The sequence below is a fragment of the Coloeus monedula genome (assembly GCF_965178545.1).
Source record: "Coloeus monedula genome assembly, chromosome: 23".
NCBI lineage: Eukaryota > Metazoa > Chordata > Aves > Passeriformes > Corvidae > Coloeus > Coloeus monedula.
Window position 1 is genome coordinate 3007648 of NC_138803.1, and position 17314 is coordinate 3024961.

The window sequence follows — 17314 nt, forward strand, 5'->3', positions numbered from 1 at the left end:
CCCAGCACTAAATGTTTATTTATATTTAAAATAATGCTATTAAGTGTATGTGGGGAAAGGGGAAATACCTGTTTGTCTGAGAGTGTTAACTCTGAATAAACACTTATGTGAAGGAATTCTGGGTTAATGTGGATAACTGGGAGCAAGTCTGGCTGGGGGAGGGGAGAAGGGTGTTCCAGGGGCTGGGGATCGCTCTGGGGGTGCAGCCCTGAGCTGGGATCTGCCTTTGTGAAGGCTGAGAGGGATAAAACCTTGCCACAACCCCTGCGCTTGACTCCATTCCTTGGGGACCGTGGTCTGGTGCTGCCACCGTGTCCCCAGCAGAAGCCACTGCCACCTGTGTGAGATGTCCCTGCAGGACCCCTGTGTGAAGGTGGCTCCTCTGTTGCCCCCATTATTCCCCCTTCCTCACTGTGACCCTGTTCCCCCTAACCCTCAGCACTCTGTCCCGTGGTGCATGTGGCCATTAGCCATGGGCAAGCTGGTCGCCTCCCTTACCCCTTTAATGGGGTGCTGGGTGCCCAGCCCCACAAGGGTGACCCATGCTGTGGGATGGGGACACAAGAGCATGGGGTGGCACTGCTGCTGGAAACATGCAGTGGCATTTCCTGGGGGCACTGAGGTTCCCTGGGAGTCAGGGATGTCTCTACCACCGGCTGCTTCCTTGGAGGACTGAGCAAGGCTTGGATGCAGACTCGGGTTCTGGTTAATGTGAGAAATGACTTAACTTGCAAAGGATCCAGATGAAAAGAAAGTCGATGGCAATGAACAGCCTTGTGTCATTGTTCAGCTGGGCATCCTGAAAGCATCTGCCTGTCCCTGCAGTGTGGGGTGACATCCGTGCAGGCCCATGTCCCTTGACACGCAATCACTCAGCCTTTGAGCTGCTGCTGAGTCAAACCCTACAGCCTTAGCCCCTTTCTAACCTTATGTCAGTCCTTCCAAACCCCCCTGGCTGCTGCCGGGAGCTCCCCTCTGCTGTCATCTCCCATTTGCCAGTGGCAATGAAGGAAATGAGAAATAAATCAGTGAAACCCCCTTGTCTGTGTTTGTGGGTTCTGGGGAGAGCCAGGGTCCAGCTCTGCTGTGCCAGAGGGAGCTGGGCACCAGGGCTGGAGCTCTGAGTCCCTGGGACACTCCAGGACTGTGTTCCCCCAGCTTTGGGACACAAAGCAGTGATGGGCTCCCCGCAGCTGGGGAGTGGATGGAAACCTCCCACTTTCAGCCCAGGTTGTGTTTTGCTGCTCCCACCCCAGCCTGGCCTCAGCACAGAGCAGGGATGCTGAGGGTCAAACCCCCACAGGGGGAGGGTCAGGTGGTTCCCTTCCTTCTTCCCATTCAATCTCCTTTCACTGACACCTTCCAGCACCTCATCGGCATTGGATCATTCTCTCCCTCCTGGATCGTGCCCTCCCTCCTGGGCTGTGCCCTCCCGTGACCAGCGCTGATCCTGGCGCTTGCTGCCAGCACGGCTCTGCCACTAGGAGCACAATGCCAGAGTCTTGCTGGGCAGAGGGCACAAATCAAGCTCTCCCAGGGATATTTAGGGTTTTCCCTTTAAAAGGGAAAAATTTCTCCTCAAATCCTTGGAGAAAGCAAAGCCAAAATCCAACCTTCTCCATGCAGCCACAAACAATGCAGGGGTTGCAGGGCAAGGGGATGGGCTGAGCCCTCCAGGGTGCTTCAGTTTGGGGTAAGCAGCACCAGCTTGGCCCAGAGCGGGGAGAAGAACCAGCTGAGCTTTTAGTTGGCCCATAAATACCCTGATGGAGCGGATGGACCTGAGCTGGCTGCTGCTGCCTTGGGTTAAAATGAGCAGGGCCTGGCTGGTTCCCAGTGAGGGATTTAACCAGTTTAGATGGGTGGAGATAGTTGGGGTATCAGCTTCCACCCCATGGCTCCTGCCCTGGGAGCCTGGGCTCAGATCCGCTGTGAGCCAGGGGATGTTTGTTGGAGTTATGCCCTAGAGAGAACAGTGTTTCCTCCTGCCTGAGTTCTCTTCACGATTTGCAGTTAAAGAGTAGGAAAAATGCCCGTGATCCATCTGATCCCCCATCCCCTCAGGAAGCACAGTGGCTGCAGCCCATGGGCAGCCAGTGGGTTTGGTGCTGGATTTAAAGCCAAGTTTATAATTCAGGCAGGAGCCTTAAAAAAAATCAGAGAAGAGCACAGGGGGACATCTCCAGATTCTGGGGCCAAAGAGCCTCCGCAGGGGGGATTTTCAGGTTGTTCTGTCTTTGGTAGGATGTTATAATCTGGGGTTATAAATAGTCTTGTGGTTTGGGTTATTTGGAGTCTCAAAACAACATTTGCTGTTTGTCTGCTATTTTTCCCCCACCCCAAACACCCCCCAGCCCTGAACCATTGCAAACGAGGAAAGGACGGGGCCTCTGCTGCACTTCCCAATGGCACTGGCAGTGCCTTTGCAGAGCTGCCCTGGCATCTGGGGAGTTTGTGGGGACGGTGACCCTCTGGCTGGGTCCTTCCCACAGCCCACTTGCAACGCAGCAAACAGGAAATGTGTGAGCACCGGCAGTTGAGTGTCACCGAGAACGGAAAGTGCCTTGGGTAAGAGAGATGAGAGCCGGGGCACGGGGCCGCTCCAGCGCCCTCGGCGTGGGACCAGCGTCTCTCTGACCTGGGGAGCCCCTCGGCCTCGAGTGCCCCAGCCCTGAGCATCCCTCTCGGCCGTGGGAAGGGTGAGTCCTGCTGCTCTGGGGACAGCTTGGGCATTACCTTAAGAAATAGAAAAGTGAGGGAAATGAGGGGTTTTTCTTGCTGTTGACGATCCAAGGGGGTTTTTCCTTGTGGGGGACTGTGGCTGGAAGCCCCTGCCTGATGGCTGGGAGCAGTGCAGGGTGTTGTGGAGGGAGGCAGGACTCTGGCAGCTGGTGATGCCATGGGGGCCCTGCTTTGCTGGGGGGCACAATTCCCATCCCATCCCATCCCATCCCATCCCATCCCATCCCATCCCATCCCATCCCATCCCATCCCATCCCCCCTACTTGTTCAGTGCCTCCCTCATGCTGTGGGCTCAGCTCACCTGCCCTGAGGCTGGGACAGGTAACCAGGGGCTTCCCCATGCCTTAAACAACCCCCCTGCCCCCCAGAGCTCCCACTTGTGCTGTCTTAGAGGCTGGGACCACCAGAAAGGTGTTTCTGGTCTTGTGGGACTCCAGCAATTCCACAAAACCCTCTTGCTTTAAGGAGTTTGGGCTGGTTTTGGGGCCTGTTCCCACATTTCTGATGCACACTGGGATTTAGCAGGATCTGTTTCCCATGGCAAAAGGAAGGGGGCAGAGGGCTGGAGAAGCCAGGTCTCCCCGGGCTGGGAGGGGAGAGCTGGGCTCAGCCAGATCGAGCACAGCCCTGGCTCTGCGTCACCGCTCCCCACGGCTGTGGTTTCCTTCCCTTGGAGTTTCAGCTTTGCCACACAAAGAACAGCCCCTCTTGGGGATGGCACAGTGGCTGTGGGTGTCACGACCACCCAGCCAGGCTGGGGACAGGGCGCTGGGGGTCCCCAGGTCAGGCCCCACAAGCCTGGGCGAGCAGCAGCGTGGTGGAAACCTCCTGAGGCCTCGTGTCCTCTGCCCGGAGCTGACTCACAGCTGTGAAAACTGGGGGAGGAATTTTAAAAGCTGCTGCTGAGCTGTGAGAAGGCAGGTGGAAACCAGCACGTCTTTCTCAGACCTCCAGCATCGCCTTGGCTGGTCCTTTGCTGGTGTCACCTCCTGCTGTGTCACCTCCAGGGTGGCCCTTGCTGGTGCTGGTGCCCTGTGCATCCTCCACAGCGTGGGGAGAACATGGGGAGAATTGGGATGGGCTCTTGGCTGGTGGCAGCTGGGTGGGAGCTGGGCTGGGAGCCCCTGGGATGGCCATGGGAGTAGCCTTTGCCGCTGCAGATCCAGGCTCCGTTCACGCCGTGCAATCGGAGATAAGGGTTGCCCTTCCTGTTGCCAAACCCTCCTCAGCAATCGGGTTTTAGGCCCTTGACAGCAGCAAAATGAATTTCCAACTTGGTTCCTCTCCTCTGTGTCCCACCAGGCCAGAGCAAAGGTCTCCAGCGAGGAGAGGGCCGAGGCTCAGCACCCGCCGGTGTCCCTGCCAGGCCGGAGCCGGGGCCATGTCCGAGCGCCGGGCAGCCACCAAGGGCCGGCGCTTGGGCTCCAGCCGGCGCAAGCAGCTGCGTGAGGGCTCTGGGGAGGCCCCAGCACCAGCACCTGGCCCCAGTGAGGAGCCACCGTGGGCATCTGAAATAGTGCAGAGGGTGCAGCAATTCCTCAGTGACAGGGACACGGAGCAGGCGGGAGTCGTCACCCGCTCGGATGTGCAGGTGAGGATGGGGCTGTCACCTGGGGTCCAGCACTGCCTGGGTGACTGAACACGGTGTGATGGGTGGGTTTTTACCCTGGCTTGCTTTGGTTTTAGAAATTGCAGGAGGAAGGTTTCCCGTGCAGCAGGGAGGAGCTGGAGCTCGTGTTCGATGGGCTGGATGCCGCTGGCACCGGGCGCTTGGGCACAGAGGAGTTCCTGGCCGGGCTCCGTAAGTGCAGCCCGGGCTCATCCTGGGCACAGTCCTGGTGCTCTCCTGGGGGATGTGAAATGCTGCCCTTGCTGTGTGGCACAGGATGAATCGTCCCCACGCCCAGGTCTCACCCTATGGCTCACCTGGTGCAGGGTCCTGTCGTGCCGCTTTGCTGAAGCCGTGGAGGGGGAAGTGTTGGGGTTTGAGCTTTGCTGTTGCCCCAGCTGGGCACTGAGGATTTGGGATATCTGTCAGCAGGGCAGTTCTTGAGCTCCCACAAAGCTGCCAGGGAGCACCGGCGGCGGAAGACAGCGTCCCGGAGGGTCCGGCTGGTCCTCCCCACCCCGGCACTGGAAGCAGGGGACAGCGAGGAGCGCAGACACTTTGCTGCCTTTATGGAGCAGCTGGGCACTGACAACGTCTCTGAAGAGTAAGTGCCCTGCTTGGCACCCATGGGTGTCCTGCAGGATGGGTAGAGGGGGAAAGGCTTGGGGCAGGAGATCCCCACACAGGTAGGGAGCCCAGAAATGCCTTGGCGGTGCCCTTGGCCCAAGCACAGGAGCAGGAAACAAGGTCACAGCGACCCCAATGCTCATCTGTCCCCATACACCTCAGAAAGTGTGAGTTAAATGACTCAGCTGGCCTGGATTTGGGGGTTCGGGGGGGGGGGGGGTGCTCACCCCAAAACTCCCCTCTCCCTGCAGACAGGAGATCTGGCAGCTCTGGGTGAAGCTCCGGCAGGATGAGCCCCAGCTCCTGGACAACCTGGAGGACTTCCTGGCCAAGATGAGGCACCGCATCCAAGAAGCCAGGAGCGAGAAGGAGGCTTTGGAGCTGACTCTGAACAAGTGAGTCACCCCAGGATAGTGCAGAGGGATAGGACAGGAGGCATGGGGACAGGGATGGGCCCTGAAGGGCCACCCCAGCCGTGCAGAGGAACCTGGCTGCTTTCACCATATCCACCAGCGGCCGGAGCAGCGGTTTTGCTGATGTTTGGGGTCGGGCTCCCTCTACAGTCATGGATGGGATGGCAAAAGGGCCGGACTCGGACTGCCGGACACATCCGTGCTGGGTGCGGTGTGGCACACCCAGCCGCAGCCTGAGGCTCCCGCGGGCACTGCGGGGTCCCAGGGACCTGCACTTCCTGTAGCGGGGTCTCACCCCCGCCCCGGCCCTGCTGTCACCACAGGCGTGTGGCCGAGCACGACAAGGACGTGCAGCAGCTCTGCGAGGTCCTGGAGCAGCAGATCCAGCAGGAACAGCTGCGGCTGCAGCAGCAGGTGGGTCACTGCTGCTCCTCTCCCATCGCTGTCCCTGCCGGGGGGACCCAGCACCCCAAACCCCCTCGGCAGCTTCTGATGGATGAGTGGGTGCCAATGTCTTGTGCCGCCCCAGAGCATGGCCCGGAGCCACCAGCACGGTGAGGAGCTGCGGCGAGTGCTGGATGCCAGCGAGAGGGAGGTGCAGCGCTTGGTCACGGCGCAGATGGAGGTGGGCTGGCCCCAACCCCCCCTTTGTGTGTTAGGGGTCTCTGGGCTGTGCTGTAACAACCCCACGGTGATGCACAGCTGATCCCGGTGTGTCCCTGCCAGCCCTGGCTGCAAGTTGTCACACAGGAGCCTCCACACCGCATTTGCCACCTCCATCCCACACTCCCCTCCATCCCCAGAGGACACGAGTTGAGTTTCCCACCCACCATCCTCGGGGGGGGGGGGCATAATTCAGCCCCGGGTCTAGAGGAGATGGTTTTTAATTAATTAATGGGGATTTGGGCGGGCTGTGAGCGTCCTGGTTGCCATCCCACAGCTGGAGCGGCGCTGCCGCAGCCTCCACAGCTCCCAGCAAGCCACCAGCACGGAAAACCGGCAGCTGGAGGAGAGCAACCGGGCACTGGAGCATCACCTGCAGCACCTGCACCAGCAGCTGCAGCAGACCCAGGACCGCCTGAGGACAATGAGGGCTACAGTGGTTTGGGAGCACACAGGGCAGCCCGGGTGAGTAGCTCAGTGACCGTGTGTCACTCACGGATCCCCATATTTGTCATTTCCTCCTGGATACGGAACGAGTCGGATGGGCCTCAGCCCCACGGTGCTTCAGTGCTATCCACAGTCCAGGTTCATCCCGGTTTGGTGTGCAAAGCATCAGAGAAGAAGGCAGGACTATCAGCACCACGCACTGAATGTGTTCCTGGAGGGCAGTGCCAGAGAAATGGGGGTGTCCTTCACCCAGGAGGGCTCAATAGGACTGATCCAAGGGTTGTGGGTTTTGCTGACTATCACTACCCTGACAACCCTGCTGCAGGGGTGGATGTGGTGAAGAGGATGGAGTTCCTGTTCCGACCCTTGTGCTCTGTGTTTGCAGGGACAGAGTGGTGGCAGAGTTACCCATCGAGGTGCCAATGTCCCCACAGGTACTCCAGCAGGGTGTGTGGGGACAGGACAGGGGGAACTGCTGTTTGGAACTGCTGGGGAGCCCAAGGGCACAGGGTGCTCCTGCAGCACTGCCTCCCCTAAAAGCTTTCTCAAACGGGGTTGGTGCAGATATTTGGGAAGGGAGGAGGTTGCAGCACCTTACTTCTGGTACCGCCAAGATTTTGGGTGGGTACAGCTGGATTCCTCCAGCATTTCAGGGGATTTCAGAGAACTCCACAGCGTTTCGGGTGGATATTCTCCCTCACTGAGCGTTTTTCTCTCTCCTCTTCCCACCCTGTTTCCTGCAGCTGAGTCCTGGGAAGAGCGAGAAGTTTCGCTCCGAGATGCGGATCAGGCTGGGATCCCAGAGCGACGAAAGCAAAGCCAAGAGCACCCACAAAGTGTAAGGGGTCCTGCTGCTCCCGTGTGTGCCCTTGGCATCTGTGAGCAGGGGCTGAGCCCCAGGCCCTCCCTCCACCCTCCCCAGGCAAACAATCATATTTCATCCTTTTAAGACTCCTCTCCCACCCACTCATCTCTCACCCTGGAGATCACATCTCTTATCCCAGCTCATCACTCCCTTGGCTCAGGAACTTGCTGTACCTGGCTGAGAGTTGTCTTTTCCTGTCTGATAATGCCAGTATGGGTACTGGGAAGAGGCCAGGATACGGCCCCGGGTCTGGCTGCCTGCGTGTGCATCCCCCTTTCCTCTGCCCCCATTGCTGCCTGTGTGAACTCCAAGTGCACCCAGAGGGGAAATAAAATCCAGTTTGGAGAGGGGTGGGGTGAGGCTGTAGATCAGACACCCTCTGGGACTGACTGGGGATGGGAGGGAGCTGGAGCCTCACCTGGGAGCTGGTTCATTGATCCCATTTTCTGCCATTTCCAGGGTTTGGGAAATGCTGCCAGCAGAAATACACCTTTCAGGAGCCCCAGGGAAAGCAAGCTCTACAGAAGAGGACCCCTTCCCAGAATCTCTGAAAGAGGAAGCTTTCTCTGACCAAAGCTCTTTGCTAAGAGAGATGAATGATGCAATAGCAGCTCTGAGCAAACATCTGAAGGCACAGGCACCAGGTGCACCCCCTGCCCTGGAAGACGCTCCCTGTCACCCCTGGGACAACACTGAGCCCCAAACAGGGCCAGAGGCAGCCACAGCCCATGGAACAACCCCTGGGGTCCTGCAGGAGACCCTCCCTGGCCACAGCCATCACGAGCTGCTTGAAGGAGACCTGCAAGAGGGACCAGCCACAGCTGAGCTTCATGCTCCGGATGTGAAACAGGCTGGTGCGTCCACAGGAGCCGGGCACTGCATGGCTCAGGAGCCAGGGGCAGAGCAGGGAGAGAACCCAGAGGAGGCACAGAAGATGTTATTCCTGCAAGGAAAGGGTGCTGGTGTGGAGATGGTGCTAAATGTGGCTGAGCATCTGGGAGAGAGCATGGAGGCAGGAGAGCAAGTGCCGATGGAGGTGGAGGGAGCAGAGTGGCTGCAGGAAAACACAGGTGGGAAAAAACCACAGCTCCTGGGAGAAGCTGAGGAAGTAGAGATAAGCCAAGGAGAAAATTTGGAGGCAGGTCTGGGGCCACCTGAGGCTGGGCAGGAAGGTGTGGCAGTGGGACAGTGCCTTGCCGTGGATGAGCTCCAGCCAGGCGGGACTCTGGGCCAATGTGTGCAGGCCCCAAGCATGGCACTGCAGGAATGGGCTGACCCGGCATTGGGGCTCCCTGAGAAACTGGAAACTGAGCTGGGAGAGCACCTGGAGCCAGAGCCACCATCCTGGAGTGAGGCACAAGTGGAGGCAGCTCATGGGGATGGTGTCCCTGAGGTGGCAGTGGCTCCTGGCCCGGCAGTGCTGGATGAGGAGCGTGCCAGTCCGGAGGTGCAGCCCCAGGGAGAGACTGCGGATTCTGAAGTGCTGGAAGTGCTGCCAGCCCGAGCTGAGCGTGCAGGGAGCAGCAGAGCTGGGAGCGAGGAAGAGGAGGTGGAGGAAGCAGAGCCCAGGGAGGCAGAGCAGCTGCAGGGTGAGTGTGCCAGGGGAGGTGCAGGGCAGGGAGGGAGTGTGGGCACTCAGGAGCCACTGGCAGCGGCTGTGCTACCCACGCACAGCCAGGAAGGAGGAGTGGGAACAGATGTGGAACTGATGGAGGCCCAGAGCAGCACCAGCATGGAGCTGCTGGCAGAGGTGGAGGCAGATCTGCAGGTCTCGAATGAGGCTGGATCCCCAGGGGTACAGCAGGGAGCAGGTGTGGATCCAGGTGTGCCACTGGAGGACAAACCAGAGTTAGGGCTGGGAGAAGAAATGGGGGCTGCTGCAGTGCACAGGGAGGGTCCTTCCCCAGAACAAACACCTGTGGGCAGCCCAGACTTGTGTGGGCTGTTCCCAGTTAAGTCTCAGGCACTGGAACTGGTGGAGGCAGATCTGCAGCTCTGCAGGGGTCTCAGCCCAAAAACCCCCCAGGGAGGGGAGGGTGGAAGAGCTATTGAGCTCCAAGAGAATGAGGAAGAGGATGGGGCACAAGAGCAAGGTGAGCATGGGCTGCCACACGAGCCAGAGCCTCATCCCAGTGGGGTGACCTTGGGTCAGGGAGAGGGGGCTGGTGCAGGTCTACAACCAGGGGAAGAGGCTGAAAGCCTGGGCAGTGTTGAGCACCAGAGCAGTGGTGCCAATGTGCAGCTGACTGCAGAGGGGGATGAACTCAAACCAGCCTCAGGAGAAAGCACAGAGGCAGATCTGCAGCTCCTGGGTGAGGCTGGATCCCCAGGGACAGAGCAGGGAGGGAGATTGGATCCAGATGTGCAGCCCCTGGATCAGGTGGATAAAGCAGAGTTGGTGGAAGTGGAGGCAGAGGATGCCCAGGCAGATCTGCAGCTGTGTGGGGGACCCAGCTCAGGGGCTCCATGTGGAGGGGAGGGTGGAAGAGTTGTTCAGATTGAGGAGGATGAAGAAGAGGACGTGGCACAAGTGCAAGGTGAGCATGGGCTGCCACACGAGCCAGAGCCTCATCCCAGTGGGGTGACCTTGGGTCAGGGAGAGGGGGCTGGTGCAGGTCTACAACCAGGGGAAGAGGCTGAAAGCCTGGGCAGTGTTGAGCACCAGAGCAGTGGTGCCAATGTGCAGCTGACTGCAGAGGGGGATGAGCTCAGACTGACCCTGGGAGGGAGCACAGAGGCAGATCTGCAGCTCCTGGGTGAGGCTGGATCCTCAGAGACAGAGCAGGGAAGGAGTGTGGATCCAGATGTGCAGCCCCTGGATCAGGCTGATAGAGAAGATGTTTTGGAAACGGAAGTAGAGGATGCCCAGTCAGATCTGCAGCTGTGTGGGGGACTCAGCCCAGGAGTTCCACGGGGAGGGGAGAGTAGAACAGCTGTTCAGATTGAGGAGGATGAGGAAGAGGATGGGGCACAAGGACAGGGTGAGCATGGGCTGCCACACGAGCCTGTGCTTGATCTGCAGGGATCAGGAGTTGAGCACAGTGAAGGAGCTGGTGAAAACATGCAAGCACAGGAAGAGGCTGAAAGCCTGGACACTACTGAGGACCAGAGCCGTGGTGCCAATGTGCAGCTGATTGCAGAGGGGGGTGAACTCAAATCAGCCTCAGGAGAAAGCACAGAGGCAGACTGGCAGGCCTTAAACCAGACTGACTCCCTGGGAACAGAGCAGGGAGGGAGTGTGGGTCCAGATGTGCAGCTCCTGGATCAGGTGGATAAAGCAGAGTTAGTGGAAGCGGAGGCAGAGGACTCCTGCACAGACACTCAGCTGTGTGGGGGTCTCAGCCCAGAAAGTCCCCAGGGAGGGGGGGACCGTGCAGCTGTGCAGCTCAGGGATGGGGCTGCAGACTGGGGACAGGGACAGAGTGGGCGTGAGCTGGTGCAGGAGCCTGTGCCTCACCCCTCTGGAGTAACCACGAGACAGAGAAGGGGGACAGATGCAGGTGTGCAGCCAGTGGAGGAGGTGGTAATCCTGCCCACAGTGGGAGATCAGAGCAGTGGTGCCAATGTGCAGCTGATTGCAGAGGGGGATGAGCTCAGACTGACCCTGGGAGGGAGCACAGAGGCAGATCTGCAGCTCCTGGGTGAGGCTGGATCCTCAGGGACACAGCAGGGAGGGAGATTGGATCCAGATGTGCAGCCCCTGGATCAGGTGGATAAAGCAGAGTTGGTGGAAGTGGAGGCAGAGGATGCTCAGGCAGATCTGCAGCTGTGTGGGGGACCCAGCTCGGGGGCTCCACGGGGAGGAGAAATTGGAACAAATGTTCGGATTGAGGATGAGGAAGAGGATGGGGCACAAGGACAGGGTGAGCATGGGCTGCCACACGAGCCTGTGCTTGATCTGGCTGGATCAGGAGTTGAGCACAGTGAAGGAGCTGATGAAGACATGCAAGCACAGGAAGAGGCTGAAAGCCTGGACACTACTGAGGACCAGAGCAGTGGTGCCAATGTGCAGCTGATTGCAGAGGGAGATGAACTCAAACCAGCCTCAGGAGAAAGCACAGAGGCAGATCTGCAGCACTTGGCTGAGGCTGGATCCTCAGGGACAGAGCAGGGAGGGAGACTGGATCCAGATGAGCAGCCCCTGGATCAGGTGGATAAAGCAGAGTTGGTGGAAGTGGAGGCAGAGGATGCCCAGGCAGATCTGCAGCTGTGTGGGGGACCCAGCTCAGGGGCTCCATGCGGAGGGGAGGGTGGAAGAGCTGTTCAGATTGAGGAGGATGAAGAAGAGGACGTGGCACAAGCGCAAGGTGAGCATGGGCTGCCACACGAGCCAGAGCCTCATCCCAGTGGGGTGACCTTGGGTCAGGGAGAGGGGGCTGGTGCAGGTCTACAACCAGGGGAAGAGGCTGAAAGCCTGGACAGTGTTGAGCACCAGAGCAGTGGTGCCAATGTGCAGCTGACTGCAGAAGCACAAGTGCAAAGAGAGCATGGTCTGCCAGAGGAGTCTGCGCTTGATCCAGCAGGAGAACGAGGCAAACAGGGAGAGGGGGCTGGTGCAGGAGTACAACCACAGGACGAGGCTGAAAGCCTGGACACACTGGAGGCCCAGAGCACTGGTGCTGATGTGCAGCTGTTTACAGAACAGCACGAGTCCAAAGCAGGCTCAGGAGGGAGCACAGAGGCAGATCTGACACCTCTGGGTGTAGTTGGGATGTGGGAAGGGGAGCAGAGCTGGACTCCAGCTTTGGAGGCAGGTCTGGGTCTATCTCCCACTGCAAACCTGCGGGAAGGAGCTGCTGCTGCATATGTGCCCCCTCCAACTGAGGCTGCTTTGTGTCCTGAGCCTGTCACTGCTGCAGAGGGCCCTGGTCTCCAAGCAAAACCGGGAACATATGTTGGTCCTGAGGGGCAGATTCTGGAGGCACAGGAATTATTGCAGGGAGAGAGGGCTCCTGCAGAGGACAAGCCTCTGGATGGAGCTCATGGTCTGGAAGTGGCACAGGGAGAGAGGCTGGAGGCAGGGGCGAGGAATGTAGTGAAAACTCAGGGTCTAGGACTAAACCAGGGCCACAATGACGCTGTGCCAGCATTGGCCTCCCTGTTCTCTGAGGTGCCGTTACAAATCAACACCCTAAAGCTGGAAACGATGATGCAGGAGGATATTCTCATTCCAGATGTGTGGCGGCTTTGTGCTCCGGGACAGGCAACCCCAAGGGAGCTTCAGGAGCAGGTTTCAGCACAGGGACATGAGGGGAGGCTTCACACGGTGGCCCCGCGGCCGGAGGGGGAGACAGCACCCGCGATGGAACCGGAGCACAGAGCTGCCAGAGCTGCCAGACCTGCCGAGCCTCCAAAGCAAGAGGTGTCACCAGCATCAACACTGCACGTGACCGTGCCACCAGAAGATGCTGGGAGTGATCAGCTGGGGATGGTCCTCAGAGATAACTCACTGGGGCAAGGGCAGCTCTTAGGAGAACAGAGCAAAGACCTCAGTGTTGGCCAACAAGAGAAGATGCAAGAGTTTGGTCAGAAAGTGAGCCAGGAAGGTGAGCCCAGCCTAGGGGCTGTGACTGCAGGTGGGGCAGGAGGCCCAAGGGGTTGTCCTAAAGCTCCCCTGGATCCAGACCACCTCTACAATGTGCTGTTCGTTGGGGACTCCCACGTGGGCAAAACATCGTTCCTGTACCGTTTGCACGCCGACACCTTCAACCCCCACCTCGCCGCCACAGTGGGTAGGTCTCCTCCAGCCCTTCTCCAAGCACTCGCTTGGATCACCACTGCAATTCCCTTTCCTCCACCTCACAAGCTGCTGGTGGCTATCACATGCCTGTTACAGCTCATGCCAAGTGTGTTGTACAACCTGTCCCCAGGGGCCAACCAGAACCACCAACTCCCCACGCCTGGATGCTCATGGGCAGGAAATGCTGCTCCTCCTCGTCCTTCCTAGGGCACCAATGACAGCGGCCCAGTGCTTTCCCCTCTGCTTTGCCTTTCAGCTCCATTCTCCTCTCTTCACCAACCTGGTTTTATTCATCATGAGATGAGAGACCTTCCCAAAATCCAGCCATTGAACATCTAAAAGCTAGAGGTTCCCTTGGGACCAACCCCTGGAGCTGCTGCCTCAGACCACCCTGCCCCATGTTTCTTCTCCATCCATCTTCTGTCACAGGGCAGAACTCTACAGTATCAAAATATCCTCTTTTGTGTCTTCTAGGACTGGATTATCAGATCAAAAACCTTGTTGTGGATAACAAGCGCTTTGCTCTCCGCCTGTGGGACTCAGCTGGTCAGGAAAGGTGAGGTGCTGTGCTGCTTAAGGACATGACCTGGGGTTTTCTTTTTCCTGGTAGTTTAGGGGCAATGAATATTCTTGGCTTTGCTAAGCAAAGGTGGGGTTGCTCAAGGAGGGACTCTGTACTGTATGTGATCTGATAAAACACAATAAAGGAAGTAATTAAGATAAAACTGGCACTCAGGCTGTTCCTATGGTCCCTGCCATCAGGACAAGAGCCAAATCTGGGGTTTGCCTGTTTTGTAGACCCGCATTCCCACCTTTTCCACTAGGATTTCACATCACTCCTAGGCAGAACCTCCTTAGACCATAGTAGTGACCATCTGAAATGCTCACAGGTACCACAGCATGACCAAGCAGTTCTTCCGGAAGGCGGACGGGGTGGTGCTGATGTACGACATCACCTCCGAGTACTCCTTCTCCGACGTGCGCTACTGGCTCAGCTGCATCCAGGTGGGTGAGGTCCCGAGCTCTTGGGATGATAGGAGTGGCCAAGCCCTTTGGAAAGTGTATTCTGCATTGCGTTGGTTATAAAATAATTTTTCTTGGAGGATTTAAGTCAGATACAGACAATTTTCACAAGTCTGCAGCGTTTCCCAGGGTAATTTGTTGGTAGCACTGGTCAGCTCTTAAACAATTAAAAACTAGTGAAGAGGAATGGAAAATGTTGGAAGTGATGGTGCTTTTACATCAAGAATAGTCCACTTTGGGTCCTGGGAAATGGGAGGTGATTCAAGGCTTATTAAAAACTTCTTGTCAGAGATTTCCAATTGACACAAAGTCAGTGTTCAAAAATGCTGAAGCAAAATAGCATCTTGCCTTTCTCAGTGCCTTTAAATCCCAGCCAGAGCATCTTCAGAGGGCTGCTGAAGTTGAGCACAAAGTGAATTCATTACAAGGGTAACTCATCCAGTTTTCTGCCCTGCTAATAGACATAGACAGATGATTTAAGAGGAAAAAAATAATTTCTTAAATGCTGTTGAACTTATTTAAGAATTTAAAGTTCTGTTATTAGTCCAAATCAATGGGTCAGTCGTGGCGTTCCAGGATATGTGTAGACAGTATGGCCAGCTGGGATTCAAGGAAGATTTTGAAGCTGTCCTCTTCTTCCCCTCTTTATCACTCAGGAAGCAGCAGAGGATGGAGTTGCTGTTCTGCTTCTCGGGAACAAAACCGACTGTGCTGCCCAGAGACAGGTCCCTACGAAGGAGGGTGAATGCCTGGCCAAGGTAGGTGGTGAAGCACAGCCACCCAAGCAAGGCAGGGACAGCTAAAGATGAACACCACGAGCCTGAGGAGCTGGAGAAAGGGGAAAGCCCTTAATTTACCCCCTCATGCATAGGCAGCCAGCAAAGCGCTCTCTGAACCCACCTCTCACCCTTCCCTGCCTTGCTTTCCCTTTGCCACTTTAATTTTGCCCCAGCACCATCCCAGTAACTTGGTTTATGGAACTGGATTTGTAAATTAAAACATTTTCAGCTCTGCTTATCTTTGCTGTGAAGTGTTCAGTATGTTCCCAGCACCATCAAAACAATAAACCCACTGAGCACTATCCTGGTTTAAAGATACTGAAATGATCAAAGTTTAATTAATCTCTTCAAATATAGATGGCTAATAAAAGTTAGGTGAGGAGAATGAGAAGAATCTCACCTTTAATGACTTAATTTTAGACTTAAGGGATTTGGGCCAGAATCCATGGGCCAGTTTTACAAATGGAGATGAGGGATAGATGCTTATTTTCCCAAACTGGTCACTGTCAGGCACAAAAGAGTTGGGAACATCTAGGTATGTCTCTCTCTGTGTTCACTCCCATAACCAGAGGGCATCACAAATTCTTCTGTCTGCAGTGTCAGCCTTTTCCTTGGTGTTAAAAGTTAGTGTCGTAGCAACCAGAAAAACTGGATTTCACCCTCATGTTCCAGTAAATAAGTTATTGAGGTATTTGTTTCCTTGATTCCCTCCTGTTTTCCCTTGGCTGTGACTGTCCCATGGCTGTTTATTCCCACATTAAGCTATTCCAGTGCAAGAACATTACATTTCTATTCGGGGTCTGTGTCTTCCAGGAGCATCAGCTCATGTTTTACGAGTGCAGCGCTGCCTCAGGCCACAACGTCTTCGAGTCCATGGTCAGCTTTGTCAGGTGAGGCATGTACTTGGATTTTCCAGCTGTCCTCAGTTTAATGGGCTCCCTCCCTGCTTTTTTAACTCCAAATACTGGGATGTCACTGTCACCAGAGACTCCATGCCCAAATGCCAGGGAAAATTCAGGGCAGCACGTGCGGGGATGAGCACTTAGCACTGGCCTAACTTGTCTCCTGAACAACCAGCATTGCAAGGAGATGAATGAAACCCTTTTTGGGATGCTGCTGATTTCTCCCTTGCTTGACTGAAACAAGTTCTGTCTGTGATTTGATTTAGGTCAGCATTTTTAGCAGCGTCCACAGCTCTTGGATCACGTGGAACTGGAAGGATGCTGACTCCTTTCAGCCGTGCTGAGCCTCTTGTACCAAGGCTTGTCAAGACACACAGCACAACAATACAAAATATGGGGGAAATACCCAGCTAATTTGCTTCCTTTTCTCCCAGGTTGCTCAAAGTTCGTGAAGATGAATTGAAAAATAAGGCAGAAGAAGTACCAAAGCCACCCCAGAAGAAAAAAGGCTGCTGCTGGTGATGGACAGACCCCCCACACTGATCTGAAACTGTAGCAACAGCCAGAAAAACACAAAAATAGCCCTTGGACACCTTCTCTCTCCCCGTGTGTCTTCCTTGCCTGATCTTCCTTGGATGCTGAGAGCAAAAGCTGCTGTGGGGAACTCCCTGCCATTCCCCCAGAGCACACCAGCCCTCCAAAATACTTCTTGGGGAACTTCACCCCTTTCTTTTGGAGACCAAAAACAGGCCAAGGAAAGAGGTAGAAAAGGAACCCAGATGAGTCTGAGATGCTGGAAGGATATGGGAAGCAGCAGGGACTAAACCCAAGCCTTGGGATAGAAGAAATGAAAACCTGGAGCCATCCAAGTGTATAAAACAAGGGGGTTTAGTGCTGTGGGTGCTCTGGGCTGCGGGGACTTCGGCTCTGGCTTTGCAATCTGATTGGATTTGATCAGGAACAATGAGATATTCAGTGTATCCTAAATGCACTTAAGTCTCTCCAATTAGACAAGGTAAAGCTAATTTTTCCCTTCCCAGGTTTATCCTGCCAGCGAGCTGTGATGGGACTTGACAGAAACTACTGAATATTTTTCTCAAAATAAATTCAAAAGCCCCAAGAGCACGTCCAGGATAATAAGAAGATAAATGCTTGCAAGAGGTTTTTTCATTGTGTTGTCCCCAGAGCAGAGTTCTGGACTATTGCAGCAAATCTCAGGCTGGGCAGAGAAGAACAAGCTGCTGCATCCTGCCCTTCTGCTCTTTGTGAAGTAACTGAATTGGTTTTAAATCCAGCCTGAAAATCTAAATAAGCACATGTCCCAATTTCAAGGGTTTTTTAAAAAATCTTTTTACAACTTGATTGAATCATACTTTTGCTGGAAAAAAAAGGACATACAGACTAAATAAATCAGAATACAAGCGCTATATTTTAGTATTTTATATGTTCCATGTAAATTCCCAGCAGTTCAACAGGTGTATTTAAAGGCTGTGCTTATGTGCAG

General features: G+C 55.8%; 1 protein-coding gene across 1 annotated transcript; it reads left to right on the forward strand.

Moving 5' to 3' along the window:
- Positions 1-4123: 4123 nt before the first annotated feature.
- RAB44 (RAB44, member RAS oncogene family) lies at positions 4124-16409 on the forward strand (the record flags this gene model as incomplete). The annotated part of the gene is made up of 16 exons (XM_082296282.1): positions 4124-4333; positions 4429-4543; positions 4784-4955; positions 5230-5373; positions 5715-5805; positions 5921-6016; positions 6332-6519; positions 6887-6935; positions 7245-7339; positions 7826-8955; positions 12541-13098; positions 13581-13662; positions 13997-14111; positions 14786-14887; positions 15722-15798; positions 16245-16409. 16 exons carry the CDS (start codon positions 4124-4126, stop codon positions 16330-16332), a joined length of 3312 nt encoding a protein of 1103 aa, XP_082152408.1. The 3' UTR covers positions 16333-16409.
- Positions 16410-17314: the final 905 nt, after the last annotated feature.